This window comes from Arachis ipaensis, chromosome B9 (genome assembly GCF_059453495.1).
Source record: "Arachis ipaensis isolate K30076 ecotype BB chromosome B9, ASM5945349v1, whole genome shotgun sequence".
Lineage (NCBI taxonomy): Eukaryota > Viridiplantae > Streptophyta > Magnoliopsida > Fabales > Fabaceae > Arachis > Arachis ipaensis.
The window spans coordinates 5961424-5981760 of NC_142444.1; the positions used below are offsets into that span (position 1 = coordinate 5961424).

The window sequence follows — 20337 nt, forward strand, 5'->3', positions numbered from 1 at the left end:
CTCTGAGTAAGTATGTATGTGAATCATGGATGCCCCCTTTTAGTAACCTTTGCTTCTTATTAATAAGCAAGTTTTTTTGGTACAAACAGTTTTATTTTTGCTCCGTATTAATATTTCAAGGACGAAAAGGAGTGCATGAAGTTAGTCTCATATAAAAAAAAATAGAATAATATTTTAAATAGGTCTTCAAAAAATTTACGGTCAGATAGATTTGTCCCCAACAAAATTTAACTAAAATTTCGACCATGACGCTTTTAGTTATACACTAGATATGTCCCTATGGCAGTTTGACCCGGTCAGAACGTCCTATGTGGAGGTCAACGAGGTGACATGTTAGGTTAACTGGAACGTGTCACCTCCAGCACAATTTAGTCTCCATCCAAGTTGGACAAAACGACGTCGCATTGGATCATGAGGCGAACGACGTTGTTTCGTGGAAGACAAATTCGTCCCCGTCATGGAAGGCAGAGTTGCGAAACAACAACGTTTTAAATGGGAGACCTATCTGCCTGTTCGAGGGGATCTATCTGCTTAATGATTATGCTTCTATAAGGACCTATTTGTCTGATAATCTAATGTTTGGGGACCTATCTGACCTATAATTGTGACATTACCCTCACCCTCAAATATATTCATTGCCCTCTTTCGGTTTCATTGAAAATACAGGTTGATGTATCTGGACCTAGTAGCTTGCAAAATTCTAATCCTCCCTCTCATGACACTCAAATTAAAGATTTTCTCCTTCACATGTCACAAAAAATGTCTCAAACAATTCTAAGGTATGCTAATTGTGAATGACTTAATGTGTATGTTGAACGATGACTTAGAGGAGAGAGTGAAGCAATTAGAGAATCTATTGTTGAAGAAGAATGAGAATAGCCAAGTGATGAGTTTGGAAAACTCTACTTCCAATTAAGTGATGATCAAACATTATTAATAAAACCAGTTGCAAAAATTATTGATATTAAATTAAATTGATTAAATTAATTTTTGCAATACAGGTTCAGTTTGGGCCGAAAAACAAAATTCTGGTGCAAGTCCAAATCGCATTCAGCCTTTGGTTTTAAAAATATATGATGAATATAGCTGATTTGATTCTTTATGTTATTTGGGCCCAAATGATTTTAATTGCTCTAAACCCAAGTGTGTTACATGCTTTCCATTTGCTTTATGCATGTTCCAATTTTATCAGGAAAGCAAATGTTATTATTGGGCCAAGATCAAATATTGTTGCAATCAAGCCCAACTTTATGAAAGTTCCTCATGCATGATCCGAAACCAAAGAAGAAAGAAAGCAAAATTGCTTTCAAAGGATCCAAGGATTCAAACATGTGATGGATTCCAAAATTCATTCAATTGCCATTTATTGCATGGAAACTATGAGAGAGAATATGCGTGACTTTGATTTGATGTGCATCATTAAGCTACACATTACTCAGTAAAGGGAAGTGAACACTTTTTTGCTTTATCAAATTACATTAGTTAATGTTCAATTTCTCTTTCTTCTCTCTCACATCTCTTTCTCTCTTCGGTTATTACTCAGAAAATATTGGCAGCCATGGAAGTAAAAATGAGCTACCAAAAGGAAGAGAAAGCAAGCCTAAAGACCATCACAATGTTGACAAGAAAACATACTAAAATAAAAATGAGCTGTGGCTGAGATTGTCACCATTTATGGATAGATTTGGTGAGGTAATCTTGGCTTCTCCATGCTCAAAAAGGAAGAAGAAGATCACGGCCAGCAGGGTAAGATTCTTGAAGCATGGCTTGTCTTTGATTCTGTTCAACCACCACAGGAAGTAGCTAGAGTGGCGAAGTGATGGTTGAGGCAGAGATTAAAGCAGATGAAGTCATTATCATCATGAAGCATCAAGGGCCAGAAATCCATCTTGGAGAGCAAGCCAAGAATGGAGAGCTCAGATTGATGAAGAGTGATGATCAAGAAAGGACTAGAGGTAATTGCATGTTGGTTATTGCATGGTTATCTCTTCTCTCTCTGTGTGGCCGAACCGGTTTCTTGAAGGAAGAAGAAGTTGGCTTGGGTTTTTTGCTTCAAGTGTGGAGGCTTCTCTCTTCTATAAAAAGGGGGAACAGCCACTGGTTGAAGCAAGGAGTTAGAAGTAAGCAGTAAGAGTGCAAGGCACAGGATTCTCAGAGCTACCTAAGCTTACAGATTTTCTTCTCCTTCAATGTATTCTGTTTAGTATTTTTCTGTTTAATTTTGTCATGTCTTGAGTCTCATGAAAAAAGGCAAACAGTGAGGTTTGTATGAAAAAGCCATAGAGCGGAAAAAGGCAGAGAGTGCAAAATTAAAAGAAAAAGTCATAGATGTCTTAGAGTTCCTTTGTTCATCTATGTTGTGTTTCATGATTCTGTGGGAATCCCCTTGTAAGTTGGGTTAGCACTTTACAGTTTGTAATCTGGTTGATTATAGTGAAATTCCATCATTGTTGTGATGGAGAATGGATGTAGGCTGCACTGCACTTAGCAGCCGAACCAGGATATATCTGGGTGTAATTTTCCTTCTCTCCTACTCCATTTCTGTTTTCTACTGCACAGGAGCAAAAATAAAAAATGTCTCGTGCCAAGTGACGAGACAAAATGAAAATGTCTCGTGGCTAGGGACGAGCTAAAAACAGAAAAGTCTCCTCTGAATCCAGAAAGTGTTAGCAAGCAAAAGGGGCTAAGATTCAACCCCCCTTCTCTTAGCCACTGAAACCATCACCAAGTTGTGAAGAAGCATACTGTTTTTGTTTTGTTTAGGGATATAATAATTGGGAACATTGGTAGTTGTAGTTGTGTTTTGTATATATGTGGTGGCTGTTTAGGCAAGTTTTAATCTTTGTTGATTATTAAATTGTTAGATTGAAATGTCTCAAATTGTTAGACTAAACAAAACCAACCCAAACAACAAAAGGTCTATTTCCTCCAACATAACAAAATATGGTGTTGAAATCCTTAAAAGTATCATTTCTTTGTAGACTGTTTCAATCCCAGTGTTGGAATAAATTTGAACAATTTAGATGTTGTGCCACTGGTTGCAGCTGCCATGGTCTCAGCACTAATACTCTTCTGAGCCTTGGGCCTGATTACTGTTTGTTTTGGACGTTTAAAAGGTTGTTGAGCATGGAATTAACAAAATTATTATGAGGATATTTCATACAAATTTCAACATACGCATTAAATCATTCAAAATTAACATATTTTGGGATTGTCTGAAATATTTTTTGTGACATGTGAAGGAGAATCTTCAATTTGAGTGTTATGAGAGGGAGGATTAAAATTTTGCAAGCTACCAGAACCAGATACATCAACTTATGTTTTTAATGAAACCAAAAAAAGACAATAATGAATATATTTGAGGGTAATGTTACCAATTATAGGTTAGATAGGTCCCAAACATTAGGTTATCAAACAAATAGATCCCCCATTTAAAACATTGTCGTTTCGCAACTCTGCCTTCTATGGTGGGGACGAATTTGTCCTCCACGAAACGACGTCATTCGCCTCATGATCCAATACGACGTCGTTTTGTCCAACTTGGATGGGGACCAAATTATCCTGGAGGTGACACGTCGCAATTAACTTGACACATTAGTCCGTTAACCTCCACGTAGGACGTCCTGATCAGATCAAAGTGACATGGAGACGTATCTGGTGTATAACTAAAAATGTCAGGGTCAAAATTTTAATTAACTTTTATTGGAGACAAATCTATCCGACCGTAAATTTTTTGGGAACCTATTTAGAGTATTACTCAAAAAAATAAAAAAAACGTAAAAATTTATAAGATGAAAAACTCATTAATTTATTATTTAAAATTTTGAGTTGGATCTTGACCTTCCGGAGAATACTGGTGGTGATCTCTACGTCTTTTCGACATGTATTAATGTTCATCTTTGTTGTTATGACTAGTTACTTTCTTGTTTTTATCGATGTACATTTCTTGTTAGATGAGGTCAATTTCAATTTTTTTTATCAACAAATTGCCCATCATCAGAACTTTTGACTTCCATTTCGACTTGGATAGGAGAGTGATCAAGTTTCAACTAATGTTTAACAACCTTCTCCTCAAAACGTGTCTTGTTTCTTTAAATTTTAGAATTTGAAAAGACAAGTGTGATAGCTGAAAAGATGCACAAGCTCTCCTTAAAATGCAAAAACGGCAGTGGATTAAGCTTTCCACCATGCTTTATCATTGGTTATCATAAATACTCCAAGAAAAAGTTTATCTTCCACTATTCACCTCTCTTCTTCAAGGCTTTCATTTCTTTACAAACTTTAGAAAATATTTTTTTTTTATTCAGCGGAACATTCTCCATCAACTTTTCTTTTTCCCTTTACTATTCACATGACTTTTGAAAAGACGGTCACATTCGTTTATAACTTCACACTAATTTAATTTTATCATAATTTGAACTGCAATTATCTAGATTATGTTATTCTAGTGTCGTTAAAAAGTTAAAACACAAAACTTTAAAATAATATTCATATATTTATATAAAAGATTAATGTCGCGCACACAAATGGAAGCCGTGCACAATGGAGTTAAACTCCACTTCAGTATCTGAGATTGACGAGTTGTACTGATTTAGTTTTTGAGATCTTAATCGCACTAAATTAGTCCCTAGATTCTTGCCACCAAAACACTCATGTCGTCAGTGACGTAGCCAATTCTTGCCACGCTAGACATAGTAATAGTTAGATGACATGACATAAAAGTGTATTAGCTCCAATTTGGTCCTTTGTCTCCTTTTATAACCTAAATTTCTTCCTCTACTTCTTCCTCCTCTTCTTCTTCTCATTTTTGCCAGATTCTTTTTTTTTCTTCCTCTTTGTGCACCTTCCTGATTTTGGGAACATGATTGCAAGTAGGAACTAGAGTTCCATACGGTCAAACACAAGGACTTCCAGTCGAAGTAGATCATCGAGAGTTTTAGAGTGTTGTGGGTGTGGCTGTCGCCTGTCACCCTGTTCTTCGGTGGTCCACAACAGAGTCCAGCCATAACAAATCATTCTTTGGGTATCCTAATTACAATGTCAGTGAAAAGAGGTGGTGCGGTTTGTTCATGTTAGATGACATTGGACAAAAAAAAAACGTCGGTGAAAGGATGACTTCTACAAAGGATATTGACCAAGTGAGGAAAATTTTGGCTTAGAGAATTGGAAAGTTAGAAGCTGAAGTTAAAACCTACAAATTGTACATGTTGTTATTGGCTGTATTTGTAATGTTTGTTGCTGGTTTTATGTTGGTATTTAAGGTCTAAAGATGTTTTTGTTTTAATGTGTTTAGGGTTGATGTGTAGTAGAAGAAAAAAAAAGTGTCATTGTCAAATATTCAAGTTGTTAGTTCAGTTATAAACATGAAGTAAGTTTCTTTTTTATCATCCAACAAAATTATGGGAAAACTGTTGCAAAAAAAACTTTCCAGACAAATGTACAGTCTACGTTGTATTCTAAGAGTTTCCAAAAATTCTATTGCAGTTATCAATCATTAATTTCTACCACTTATGGAAGAGAGATTTTTTTTCCTGCATCACTCATGGAGAAATTGAAGAGAAAGAGAAGAGATAAAATAGGGGTAACATTTTATTTCTCATCAGAGACAAACGATATCGTTTCAAGAGATGTTAGGGGCTAAATCACAAACAATATCTTTTCTCTATATCCAGCATGGCAAAAATTGGCCATGTCACTAACGTCTGTCGGGATTAATGTTCTTGTAACGAAAAATGGAGAAGAGACTAATGTGATGCATTGTTTAAAATTTGGGAGATTTATTCAGTATAATTAGAATTTTAAGGACTAAATCAGTATAACATGTCAACCTCAAAAATCAAAATAGGGCTTAGTTCGTGCACAATGATGGCCGCATAGCAAGGAATTGTCCCGTAGATGGCCGTGGTTTCACCGGTCTTGCTTAAGTGATCACGTGCATATGTGACACAGATTTTTAAAAATAAAAGAATAAAAATCAAAGGAGCTAGCTAGAGAGAGTTGTATTAGGTTTAGTTTATATTTTAATTAGTATTTTAAGAAAGAAAATTTATCTACATTTTCTAAAGAAAAAGTCTCTATATATTTTACTAAACATAACAGGTTAATAAAATTGTTACAGGTTTTAAAAAATAACTTTCAAAAAGTAAAAATAAGTCAGTAAATTTTCCTACATTTTAAAAAAAAATAGAGAAAAGGATAAATAGGTCCCTGACTTTTTGTCCCGCGGATATTTTCGTCCCTGACCATTGAAAAATACTTTTAAGTTCCTGACCTTCACAAAACTTGGACGGATCAGTCCCTCCGTCCAAATGCCTCCGTCAGGGACTGATCCGTCCAAGTTTTGTGAAGGTCAGGGACTTAAAAGTATTATTTTTCAATGGTCAGAGACATAAAATGTCTGCGAGACAAAAGGTCAGGGACCTATTTGTCCTTTTCTCAAAAAAATAACTCCAACAACAAATTTACTGTAAATTTCACTAAGATGCAAAATAAGTTTTTCTCTTCGTGTGTATTGCTCAACTTATAAATTTTTGAATATAAGTTGTATTTTGAAAGTGGCTCATTCATTGTAGTAATAAAGTTACATTATTTTAAGATGCTGAATAATTCCGGCATTGTTCATCTATTATCGAATAGATGATGTGATTCAATGAATAAATAGTAGACTTCTAGTAAGTCGGCCAAGAAAGAAATAACACAAAATCAATGTTAACATTTGTTACACAAAATATTGTTGCACAGTAGAATTTTTGGAAATGGGAAGAAATGATACGTAGACAAAAAGGCATTCCTCTTCGTAAGTTTCAAGGTTCCCCTTCTCATTCAACTGACAGCATTTCCAAGTTTTAGCCTTTAACCTTGCGAACGCTTACCTTGCGCCACGCTTACACGCATTGCCCGTCCCTCTAGTTCCTGATGGTGCAGGGTTTAAAAGAAGCAGAGAGAGAAATCGTGAATTTCTAATCTATATTTACATAATACCCTACGTGCTAGATTGATCAATTATAAGAGGTGAAAACTCAGGTGAAATCGACTTCACCTGAAATTGATACCTGAGAGTCGTCGGATGAAAATTTAGTCAAATCAGTCAAATTATCTAACTCAGGTATCAACTTCAGATGAAGTCGACTTTACCTGGGTTTCCACTTTAGCTATAGTCATTAGTCATTAGCTTTTTTATATTTTAAATTTTTAATAGTAGCTTTGATTTTACATTTTTTTTCATGTAACACAAAAGCAGTATAAACGAAGAGACTATAGGTTTTTGGCATACCACATCATTCAGAGATGCAAGGGCAGCTTCCATTTCTGCCTTTGTCGAATAGCAAACGAAGCCATAGCCGCGTGACCTTCCTGTTTCGCCATCATATAAGACCCTAGCTCCAACCACGGTTCCATATTCTTGAAACGCTTCTGTAAGGCTCTCAGAAGTTACTGACCATGATAGATTTCCAACAAATAGCTTATGCTCAGTTTCAGGGTACAATGGTTCTTTTGGTTTTGGTTTGTCAGCGAAGTTTACCCGTAAAGTTCGTCCCAAGAATTCCTAGGATGTCAGTACAAATCTTTAGCATGGCAATAGTTTTGAAAACCAAAAACAATTCTCAAAGGGGTAGAATACTAACTTTTCCGTCAAGATTTTCTATTACTGCATTGCAATCTTCAATGCAACTCATTGTCACAAATGCAAAGCCTCTGCTTTTTCCAGTGTCCCTGTCATAGAGAACCTGGAAAAAAAAAAATATATATATATATATATATATATAAAGATTATTAACATTATAGAAACTTCTGGAATGCATCGCATCCTTGTAGATTGAAATAAAAAAATGCAATTTACATTAAGAAATTGCAAGTATGAGGAATGTCTAACTGACATGAAATCCAACTTCCATCAAAATAGTTATCTGTTATCAGGAATCTCCAACCGACATTAATGAGAAGATGAAGAGACCTTATATACACTTTAAAATTTGAAGATGCTACTTTTAAACATTTTGTAGCATGTTAAATATTGCAAAGTATAAATTTTTTTAATTCAATCTAACTTATACAATCAGCATATTAGGCTTTAAATTATCGTTTTTGTCCTGGATCGTCTTGGTTGGAGGATTTTTTTACCATGTTAAGTATAGATTTTCAACATTGATTGAATATTTCTGTGAGAATGCTGAAAACTTATACTTAATAAATTTTTCAATTGAGAGAATCTACTCCTGCTTACAAGAGAAAGACTTACATGAACCGATTCAGTTCAAACCCTTAAATACACCAGGCATAATAAACGAGTCATAAGTTGATGAATCATTAGATTAATTTAATAGAGGGAGTTTGAAATTTCGCACATGATACAATTTATGAATGTTTTCCCATGATTAAACATTAAATCCATTTTGGTGAATTTTTTACAAAATTTTTTTTTTTATTTTAAATATAATATTGTTTAAAATATACTGGATGACTTCAAATTTTTGTTTACATGACAGATTGTCTGTACAATAAAATAAAATAACACAAATATTTAAATACAAACAAAAGATCTAAGGCAGACAAAATATATATATATATATATGGAAAATTACATAAATACCTCAATTAGTTCTGCACTTCCATAACTCTCAATTAACCCCGCAAGTTGTGCACTATCAACACTGTACGGCAAATTTCCAAAGTAAAGCTTAGTGTTAACAGAGGACTCAGCAGAATCATCTTGTTGCTGTTCTTCCAACACTTGCCTTTCTTTTTCCTCTTCAACTAAGCCAGTATCATCAGATAAAGCAATTTCTTCTTGTGAAACAACAACAGCTGCTGAAGTTCTAGGCGTCCATAACTTAGTAACACCAATTAATGACAAAGGTTCCACAAAGTAATAGCATTGGGTCAGCGATGATAATTTGCGATTTGAGGATATTGCTATGAGAGGAGGGTCTATTATGGTTTTTGAAGCGAAGCAATTTTTGACAGTAGCGTTGATTGAAGAAGAAAATAAGGAGGAAGCTATGCGTGTTGCAGCCATGTTGAGCAAGTGCGTGATCAATGTTTATTACCGGTTGGGGACTTTATGTTTGATTATATGAGAGAAAGAGAGAGAGGGAAGAAGAGGTTGGGATTCCGTAAGGTGTTGGTGCTTATGTGGCGGAATTGTGTCCACTGTCCACTGATGGAACCAGATATATGGAGATAAGATAAGTGGCTGTTCAATTGAAAACTGTGTGATGTTTAATACTCGTTAGTAGTGACGCTAATCTGAGGTGAGGACCCACAGCAAAAACTCAATAATATAAATAATATAATTAATTAATTATAAAATAATTAATTAGTAAGCTATTTTTTAGTATATAGAAAAAAATAAATAATATAAATAAACAATCACATCTCATAATTTTTCTAATGCATTAATACATCATATTAAAAAAGACATTCATGTACAATTATTCTTAATAATTAATTTCATTAATTTTACATATGTCATAGTTTGGATATCTTGTTTTTAGTTATAAAAATCTTATTAATTTATTTTTAAACAAAGTAGAGAAATTATCTTAAATCATCATTTTCTTTATCTAATAATTCAAAAATTTTGTTAGAGTCTCTAAACCGATAAGATATAGGTAATGTCAAATATAATGTTACTCTCTTGATATATTTTCACTCATCATTCTAAAAATAATTATTTATTTTTAAAATTTCAATTGAAAAAATACAGAATAAAGTTATGTAGTAAATTCAAATGGCATGATACGGTGTTTGATGGTGGAGTTCGTGGTGGTAAAGTCAGAGTTAACATGTCTAGAGATACTGTTACAATTTTAGTTAAGGATTCTGATGTAAAGGAAGAACAATTAATGATAATTTTATATAATAGGAGTATTGTGGAGTAGATTAATGGCAAAATGGAAACAAGCTGGAAATTAATAATTTTGAGGAACAAGACATAAAATAAAGCAATTGACGAAAAATTGCCGCGTGAAGTTCAGAGGTAGAAATGACTTTAAGGAAAAGAAGAAATGGGAGTACATGGCATTGAACAATAACAACAATTGCTTGGAATGGGAAGGAATGATCATGGCAACACAAGATGGAACATGTAAAGGTTAACAATGGAGACTAGTATAGAATACTTTGTGGAACAGGAAGATTGGATATGGGTAATGGGTAATGGGAATGCAACAATCGTGTTGGCCATCTTTGGAAGGAGGTGACAATAAATACAAGGTGATTCTAAAGTTGGGGATGCAGCGGGTGCTTTTACATGAGCACAAAATGATATGTGTATGTGTAGTGCTATTTAATTTGTATATAAATTTCTTATGTTTTGTTAGTTGAGATTTGAGGTGTTTTTGTCGTGTTTGACAAAAACTTGTAATTTGTAGTGGTCTTTGATGGCATTACTAATGGGGATTACCAAGAGTCAGTAACACTTCTCTCCTATTTGAATCGAGACTAATACTAAGATTACTAACTATCTAAAACAATTGAGAAAATACACTAGAAGGAAGGTTACTCTATGAGACAGAGAGGTGACTGTAATAATTATCTTGAATTTTAGGATAGTTTAAAACCTTTGGAGAAACGAGTTGATTAAATAAGATTACTTTAAAAAAAATTATTACGATTTCACTAGAAAACTAACTAAGAGTGCAACTAATTTCAGTCAACTAGTTAAAAAACAAACTCGTTACAAAAAAAAAAAGTAAAAAACACAACTCTCATTATCCTAATTTTTTGAATTTTAAAATTAAAAATAAAAGATTTGCTTTCGTAGTTGGTCTTTTAGACTTTTTCGAATTAAGAAAAGGATAGGTAGACAATGAAAATATTAAACAATGTGAACAATGGATATGTTGAATGTTTAATTCAATAGATATGCAGATAATTATGTTCATTATTTTTAATTGGATGGTTATTTGTTTTGATTCGATTTACTCATGCACAATTAATAATGGCTAGATGTTCAATAAGTGTGCAGATGGTTATCCTAATGTTAAGGTTTAGGAAATAATTTGGGAGTGGAGTATTTTTTTACTTTATTGGGTCAATTCTAAAGCCTATTGTTCACATTGTTTACAAAAGTCATTGTCTATCTTACAAAACCGATCAAGTTATTACACTAAAACCTTGACAAAAAAAACAACAAAAAAATCAATCCTGCACCTGATAAATTATCATCAACATAAAATCAAGTCATTCCACTCTCATCACAAAATAATAATAATAATAATTTCTTTGTCAAATTTTAGTTCTTAACTAATTAATAACTATCTATGCATGATGAAATTTTAAATTTAGGATTGAAATATCTGCATGATAAATTTGCATGTGAGCATGGAGAAGAACAAAAACAGAGAAGTCAAGAAAGAATTGAGAATTGAACTTGTATAACGATGAGACTCAAAGAATACAAAGCTATAATCTGCTATTTATACAAATACTATTTTTAACAGAATGCTATAGCTGCTCTAACTAAGTATACAGCTCAGCATGTGCAATCAAACCTACTACTAACAACTTTCTAGGCACAGGATTCGGTGGTTAGTGGTCCAAGTAGAAAACATGTTTTTGGAGTTTTTTTATCAATTATTACGTAGTCCTTGAATTAATTTTAATTACAAATTAACTCCATATATTTTATTTAATTATAAAAATAATTTTTTATTTTATAAATTATTATTTTATCAATTATCTATTATATTTATTAACAATCAAATACAAAAATAACAACCAATTATATCCTCCATTCATCCTAATAATTCCAATTGATTAAAAAATTAACTTTGATCTCGTTACGTTCGTCCATGGCTTCCAAATCGTGTTTCCTTGAAATTCAATCGATTGGTTTTTCAAAACAATCGATTGAATGATAACTCAATCGAATGGTTTACACTATATCACAAAACAATCAATTGAAAGTTGTAAGGTAGAATGGTAAAAAGCTTAAACCAATCGATTGTTTATACTTTCCAATCGAATGAATGCCTCAAAACAATCGATTGTTGTTGTTACTCAATCGATTGGAAAGTGATGACATTGAAGTTTTAGCCAAATTCAATCGATTGGAAGGTGATGAAGTTGAATGTTTTGCCAATTTCAATCGATTGGTAATGGTACCCATCTACTCAATCAATTGTTTTTTATTATACCAATAAGCTATTGAACCAACTTGGTTAAACTTGGTTACCAAAATAATTTCGTCATGTAGTATCACGGATTTAATTAATACTAGTAGAAATACATTTCCTTCGTCCAAACTATGTTAATACATTGATATTGGTGCAAGATAATAAGATCCTGATCATGGTGATTGAAAAAAAAAATTGGATTAATGAGGATTTGTACAACCTATTTGTGATTTATAAAAGTAGAATAGAATAAATTGTGCAAAATCCCACGGAATTATGAAAAATGAGAACATTACCAATTGATTGAGTAGATGGATATTCCATTACCAATCGATTGAAATTGGCAAAACATTCAACTTCATCACCTTCCAATCGATTGGATTACATTACCAATCGATTGAATTTGGCTAAAACTTCAATGTCATCACTTTCCAATCGATTGTATTTGGCAAATCCATGTTGTTTTCGTGAATTCAATCAATTGAGTAACAACAACAATCGATTGTTTTGATGCATTCATTTGATTGGAAAGTATAAACAATCGATTGGTTTAAGATTTTTACCATTCTACCTTACAACTTTCAATCGATTGTTTTGTGATATAGTGTAAACCAATCGATTGAATTTCAAGGAAACACGATTTGGAAGCCATGGACGAACGTAACGAGATCAAAGTTAATTTTTTAATCAATTGGAATTATTAGGATGAATGGAGGATATAATTGGTTATTATTTTTGTATTTGATTGTTATATAATAGATAATTGATAAAATAATAATTTATAAAATAAAAAACTATTTTTATAATTAAATAAAATATATGGGGTTGATTTGTAATTAAAATTAGTTCAAGGACTACGTAGCAATTGATAAAAAAACTCCAAAAACATGTTTTCTACTTGAACCACTAAGTGATCCAAAGGTTCCTGGATTACCGAATTCTGAGCCAACTTTCTATACAAAGAGAAATAATAGCTTATATTAACAAATTCTAACTAATAGAATAAATATCAAGTAACACTACACAATGACTGTAAGCAACCTATATCTACACAAATATTTTATTAAACTAAAGCTTCGATTTTGGATTGTCCAAATGCTTTGCGGTTGATGGCCATACGCATGTTTCCACAATTGTAGCTGAAACTCCAGATTACTTAAATCCTTAGTATCTTTAATTTCAATTATATGATTAATATTATCCACAGAAAAGTGGTGTGTATAGTTTTAGAGCAGTTCTTTTATAAAGATAATCACGGGTTAACCAGTGATTCATATAAGTTAGCGGGTTAACTCGATGGTGGCTGAAGAGAATATAACAAAAGCTGTTGACTCAAGGTTACAAAGATTTTGACAGCAACTCTGCATGGATATGTTATCATATAGCATAGCTTTTGTATCGGCTAAGCTCACGAGTTGGAGTGAGATTTTACTACTTTTTTTTTTTTTAAGTTTCACTCATTAAGTCTATGCAAAATATGGCATATATTAGTAAATACCTTAATCTCCTGTATATAGTATTTTATGGAGGTGCATTTAGTTTATAAATTGATCAAGTTGTGCACAAATTGTATAAGTGTGTACTAAAGTCTTTTTTTTACATTTATCTTTATCAAGTTGTATAACAAGTTGAAAAATATCAACTTATATAACAACTCATTCTTTGACTGAGTCAAAGATTGCAACTTTTGACTAGAACTTTGACCATACAAGTTAGACAACTTGCAAGTAGTTTTATGAGTCTTCTAACTTGATATGAACCATTTGCATCATACTTGATTCTAGACCAAACTTAAGTTCTATAATGTTCTTTAATTTTCTTGAAACTTCATTATGCTCTACTTATATCACTTGTAACTTTTAGCCATTTTTGTTGACTTCAAACCAAAAGAAGATTCTTCTTTTCACAGAATAGCGGTTGAAATAGCAATAGCCTCTCAGTCTGCTATTTGTGTGCAAAGACCATACATGAGTGATATAGTGATAAAATAAAATAATTTGGGAATTACGTTGCATTTTAAGTTCAACTTGTTGTAATAAGGTTTTCTTATTCTATCTAGCTAGCAAGCAACATACTTATCTTATGTATTAAAAGTATAGATCAATGATTTTTTTTTGTTCAATTTATCCATGTTACTCACCTTTCTCTCAGATACCACCACCACCAACATCCCATGTTCATCAACATAACAATTAAGCACAGCCAAAAAATATAGCCTTCACCCTCGTAAATATTTAAACAAACATCTCTTCTAACTTACTAATAAATATTACAATGTCGCTAACTTATTAGTTAGTAAGGAGATCTAAATTTGTTAGTTGTTACCCATATAGACATTTAAAAACTTTAATATAGTATATGAGTTTATTTTCTTATTTAAAAATAAATGTAGAATGTCAACTTCATGAAGCATTATGTATTATTTTTTAAAAATATGCCGAATTGAGAGTTGACAATCACTTCTAGACTCATGTCATTTGGACTTTTTTGTCTTAAAAATAAAGACGAAATATGTCATACAATAATAAGGTAGGTTGACTTTTTGAGGTAAATTGAATTATAAATTTATTTATAATAACTAATAAGGATGATTTTAAATAGTTGTAAGTATCAATTAAGTTGTCTTATTTTTGTATAAACATATAAATTTATTACTATGCAACTTAATTAAATGGTGAGAAACAATATTATGAAGCCGTTGAGCCATTGTTTAATGATTAGTCTTTTGTATATATTTAATTTGAGTTTGAATTTTTATATTTTTATACTCCTTTGCTAAAAATGGAATATACATATTGCAACCGACCATGTGTTAGTAGTGTAAAGTTTTTATGAAATTATAATTCATCAAAATTATTTCTTTTTTTAAAAAGACATTCATGCTTGTCAGGGATATAAAATGAGCTTTAACCAAATTAAATTTTCAACGATTAAAAAAGCCCCAAAAAAATAATAATATTGAAGTTTCAATTTCAAAGGGCATTTCAATAGGACAAAAGATAGAGAATGATACTCTCATTATCATTTGTTGATTTTCCACCCCGTTTACTTTGACTCAAATATATAATTCTATAACACATATTTCACTAGTTAGTGCCTACATATATTATTAATTAATTATATCTCCTAAAGTCTAAGCACAATTTTTAAAAAAGAAAAAAAAAATGCCCTTCAATGTTTTATGCTCTGGCAATTCTATTAAACATTAAAAATTGTCAAATCCAACTGGAAAATTGACTATTTTCCGTCTAAAATCTAAATCATTATGTGACACACTTGTATTTGGCACTGAAAGCAAAAAATTGGATACAACAAACAATGATGAGAAAATCATTGCATTCTCTTTTTCTATTGCTCAGGACTCTTACTATTGTTGTCATGGTTCAAGCCCAGGATCAATCAGGTTTGTATTAAGAAAAATCTAAACAGTTGCTTTCAACTATAAAACCATGTACTATAATCTTAAAATTTAGCTAAATTCTTTGTTTATTTTCTTTCTCCTTTTTCTTAGGATTTATTAGCCTTGATTGTGGACTACCAGAAAAATCAAGTTACACTGAGGACACCACAGGCATAAATTACATTTCAGATGCTAACTTCATTGAAACTGGTGTAAGCAAGAGTGTATCACCAGAAGACAAGGCCACTCATCAAAAGCAACTAGGTTATTTGAGAAGCTTTCCCAACGGTGCAAGAAACTGTTACAAAATAAATGTTGCAAGTGCCACTAAATATTTAATCAGAGCTAACTTTTTGTATGGAAACTATGATGGTCTAAATGAGTTACCACAATTTGATCTTCATCTTGGAGCTAATTTTTGGGAAACAGTTAAACTCACCAATTCATCATGGGGCTACACCACTGAGATCATTCACACTCCATCATTGGATTATGTTCATATCTGTTTGGTTAACACAGAGAAAGGGACTCCATTCATTTCAGCTATAGAATTAAGGATGTTGGATAATAAGACTTATGATGCTCAATCATCTGGATCATTGGCACGTTTCCTAAGACTAGATTTAGGTTCCATTACCAACTTAACATACAGGTGAGTATTTCCATAAGATTTAGATAAACTCATTTACACTATGTGCAAATTTTGTGTTCCAATTTCCAACTATAGAGTAAACTATCAATTAAGTCTCAGACACTGAATCTATAGAAACAGATAAAAATAAAAAAGTTGTGTCTCTATTCTTATCATCATTGTTTCAGTTCTTCAAAGAAAGAAAATTAAGCAAAATTTGTCCAAAATAGAGACATTTTTTTCCTACTTCTATATCTATTTTATTCTTCGTACAAATTTGCATCTTATAATATTTCTGTATTTCCAATGCCATCTTGAATCCTTCTTTATCTCTTTCTAGTACCTCAGGCTTATTTACTTCTTTCAGGAGCTAAATTAGCGATTTATGGTTTACATCCAAAATCCAAATATATCCAACACTAAGTAAAATGAAATTGTGGTATACATGCAGGTACAAAGATGATGTTTATGACAGGCTTTGGGATCCTGTTAACCTAAAACAGTGGAAACAACTGAGTAGCACACTTAGCAATGATGAACTATCACAGAATCATTATAAACCACCAGCAGTTGTGATGAGCACTGCTGCTACACCAGCAAATTCTAGTGCTTCTCTTGATCTAATGTGGGAACCAAATAATGTGGATGAGCAATACTATGTGTACATGCACTTTAATGAAGTTCAAAAGCTAGCAGCAAATCAAACAAGATCATTCAATGTCACCATGAATGGCAAGTTCTGGTTTGGACCTCTTGTACCTTCATACCAAAGCACAACTACCATATATAGTCCTTCAGCTGTAACTGGAGCAACAAATTATACTGTTTCACTTTTTCGGACAGAAAAGTCTTCACTTCCTCCCATTGTCAATGCTATTGAGATTTATGTGGTAAAAGATTTCTCACAATTAGAGACTCACCAAGATGATGGTACCTTCCTTTACCAAACATATTTTTTTTTCCTTTTCATTTTCATAGTTAAATTGCTTTGGACATTCCAATAGTTTCATTGTAACATTTGGTTGAAATTGTTGTGAACTATTTCCAATCATCAACTACTAGTTGCTGCTATTACAAACATCAAGGATTCATATAATGTTGCTAGAAATTGGCAAGGAGATCCATGTGCCCCAATAGCATATATGTGGGAAGGTCTAAATTGTAGTTTTGAAGGCAAAAGTTCTCCAAGAATCACATCTTTGTAAGTGAATGAACTAGAAATTAGATCATGCTTTTATTCATTAATTAACACTAATCATAAACTCTTAAACTGGTTTTTGAAATGCAACCAGGGATTTATCTTCTAGTGAATTGACAGGGCAGATATCATCCTACATATCCAAGCTCATTATGTTACAATACTTGTGAGTATCTCATCTAATATGGTTTACAAATGGTGGAACCAAATTATTCCATTTATATTTTTCGCTTTCAATTTTTGTTTTAAAATTTTTTGATATCCCGAATTGTAATAATAAATGCATTTGAATTACATGTTTCAGAGATTTATCAAATAATAGCTTAAGTGGATCGATACCTTATTTTCTGACACAGCTACAGTCACTGAAATTTTTGTAAGTTACTCCCTTGTTTGGCTGATAAGTATAATTTCCTTGGTTATAAAAGAGAAAAGCATGTCATATATGTATCTTCTTTAACAGAAACTTGGAGAATAACAATTTTACTGGTTTAGTTCCCAGTGAACTCCTTGATAGATCAAAGAAAGGTTCACTATCATTGAGGTATGCATGCCTACTTAATAGCAATTAGTCCAAAGTTCACAGTTTCTTAAGGCTGAATATGATTGTCATCTTAGTATTCTTTATTATATCATCATATAATATGACTACTAATTACAGAAATTCTTAATTGTTGATCTGACATCATCTGAATTATGCTAGTGTGGGGCAAAATCCAAACCTATGTACTTCTGCATCATCATGCAACCAACACATCGAAACAATCAAGAAGAAGAAAAACAATGTAGCTATTCCTGTAGTAGCATCAGTTGTTGGGGTTTTGGTGCTTCTAATAATTTCTGCAGCAGCTATAATCTTTTCAGTTAAGAAAAGAAAGCCACAAGGTAACTAATGCTAACCATCATTTTAGCTCACAACAAAAACATAGAGACACTTTGGCAGGTACAAAGTTTTTTTTTCTAAGGGACAAACACAAAAACAAGCAAAATGTCTCTGATACACTCTTTTTCTCAGTATCTTCGTATTTTCTGTCTTTAGTCATAAATGTTTCTAGCTTTATTGTTAATTTGTTAGCAACTGAAATATATTTCCCCCCTTAAAATTAGCTGCTGTGAACATTCATGTGAAGCCCAAATATCCAAATGAGCCACCAATAAAAGCCAAGCAACAACAATATTCATTTAATGAACTTGTTAATATCACCAACAACTTTGAAAGGTTGCTTGGTGAAGGTGGATTTGGTAAAGTTTACTATGGAATTATTGATGACACTGAAGTAGCTGTCAAGATTCTGTCTGCAACATCAGAACATGTATATCAGCAATTTCTAGCAGAGGCAAGTGTTGTCATAATCTGCAAAAATGTTTCTAATCTTGAGCAACATTTTAAGCCATTATGACCAATATGTGGCTTTTGAATTCTAGGTTAAACATATGATGAAAGTACACCACAAAAATCTTACTTCCCTTATTGGATATTGCAATGAAGAGAAAAATAAAGCTCTCATCTATGAATACATGGCAAATGGAGACTTGGATGAACATCTCTTAGGTATATTAACTACTTTGTTTTCTTTCTTTTTCTTTGTCATAAACTAACTCATGCAAATAGCATTCAAAATATTAAAATTTTGAAAATTATAGGGAAGAAAAGCAACACAAAGTTCTTAACTTGGGAAGATAGACTTCGAATAGCTGTGGATGCAGCCCAAGGTTAGTTAAGACAAGTAAATATGTGAATTTCTTCATCAAATTGGAATTCTTCTCATCTAGTCATGTGAAAAATCTTATGCTAGGACTGGAATATCTGCATCATGGTTGTAAGCCGTTAATAATTCACAGAGATGTGAAATGCGCAAATATTTTGTTAACTGAAAACTTCCAAGCCAAATTGGCTGATTTTGGCCTATCCAGAAGCTTTCTTGCTGACGGTGACACGCATATCTCCACTGCCATTGTTGCCGGAACTCTTGGTTACTTAGATCCTCAGTAAGTTATTCGATTCAAGTGTCAATTTTCGTTAGTAAACCATCCAACACATTACTAAGACAGCCAAGTTTGAGTTTGTATTCATCCAAAATAATTCTGAGAAGATACTAACCAAATTGTCAATGACCTGTAGGTGTACCATGTTAAACAGGTTCACAGAGAAAAGTGATGTTTACAGTTTCGGAGTAGTTCTTTTGAAGATAATCACAGGTCAACCGGCAATATCAAAAACCAAAGATAAAGTTCATATAAGTCACCGTGTTGATTCCTTACTTTCTAAAGGGGATATAGAAGGTATTGTTGACTCAGAATTACAAGGAGATTTTGATAGTAGTTCTGTCTGGAAAGCTGTTGAAATAGCAATGGCTTCTGTGTCATATAGCCCTGACAAAAGGCCATACATGAGTGATGTATTGGTTGTGTTAAAGGAATGTTTGGCAATAGAGTTGGCTCGGAAACAATCCAACATTGACACAGAAAACACTGATTTAATTGAGTTCACCTATAATCTGACTTCTGAAACTGGCCCTTTAGTGAGGTAGTGCCTTTGTGAAAGTTGTGTGTTTCCTGTGTTTTATTATGTCACGTTGTACTAAGCGATTATTATGGTCATAAATCATTCAACTAAATTGCTATATTTTTTTTCTTCGAATGTACATTGTATGCACTATGCAGCCAAGATTTACATATATAGTTCTCAGATATCAATACGCATTTGACTTAACAAGCTCTGACTCCCTCAATGATCTACAATTCAAAGGAAAGGTCCCAAAAACAAAAAAACAGAACACCATCTTCTTCACAACCTCTACAGTCAATATAAAATGTGTTTAGTCTTTAAAGGTTTCTTCAATGCCTTAGTTGATGTTCATTTTATTTTGGTCAATCAATTTATAGCTGTCTTAAAAACTTAAGGCATAAAAACTGCAATATAACTAGTACAAAATAATAATAAAAGAAAAGTCACATTAACATGGGGGAGAATAACAACAACCAGAAA

The 20337-nt window shown here is 32.5% G+C and overlaps 2 protein-coding genes across 2 annotated transcripts; one reads left to right on the forward strand and one right to left on the reverse strand.

Annotated features, from left to right (window-relative positions):
* Positions 1-6672: 6672 nt before the first annotated feature.
* On the reverse strand, positions 6673-9147 carry LOC107619132 (RNA-binding (RRM/RBD/RNP motifs) family protein). Its single transcript, XM_088499533.1, has 4 exons — positions 8591-9147; positions 7626-7727; positions 7274-7546; positions 6673-6912 (listed from the first exon to the last, which is right to left on the reverse strand). Exons 1-4 carry the CDS (start codon positions 9014-9016, stop codon positions 6853-6855), a joined length of 861 nt encoding a protein of 286 aa, XP_088355659.1. The 5' UTR covers positions 9017-9147; the 3' UTR covers positions 6673-6852.
* A 6243-nt stretch (positions 9148-15390) lies between these two features.
* LOC107619790 (LRR receptor-like serine/threonine-protein kinase IOS1) lies at positions 15391-20051 on the forward strand. Its single transcript, XM_016322074.3, has 13 exons — positions 15391-15522; positions 15631-16171; positions 16602-17080; positions 17213-17351; positions 17443-17514; positions 17653-17724; positions 17812-17892; positions 18052-18233; positions 18456-18685; positions 18774-18900; positions 18993-19061; positions 19145-19337; positions 19471-20051. Exons 1-13 carry the CDS (start codon positions 15438-15440, stop codon positions 19877-19879), a joined length of 2679 nt encoding a protein of 892 aa, XP_016177560.1. The 5' UTR covers positions 15391-15437; the 3' UTR covers positions 19880-20051.
* The last annotated feature ends 286 nt before the right edge of the window (positions 20052-20337 follow it).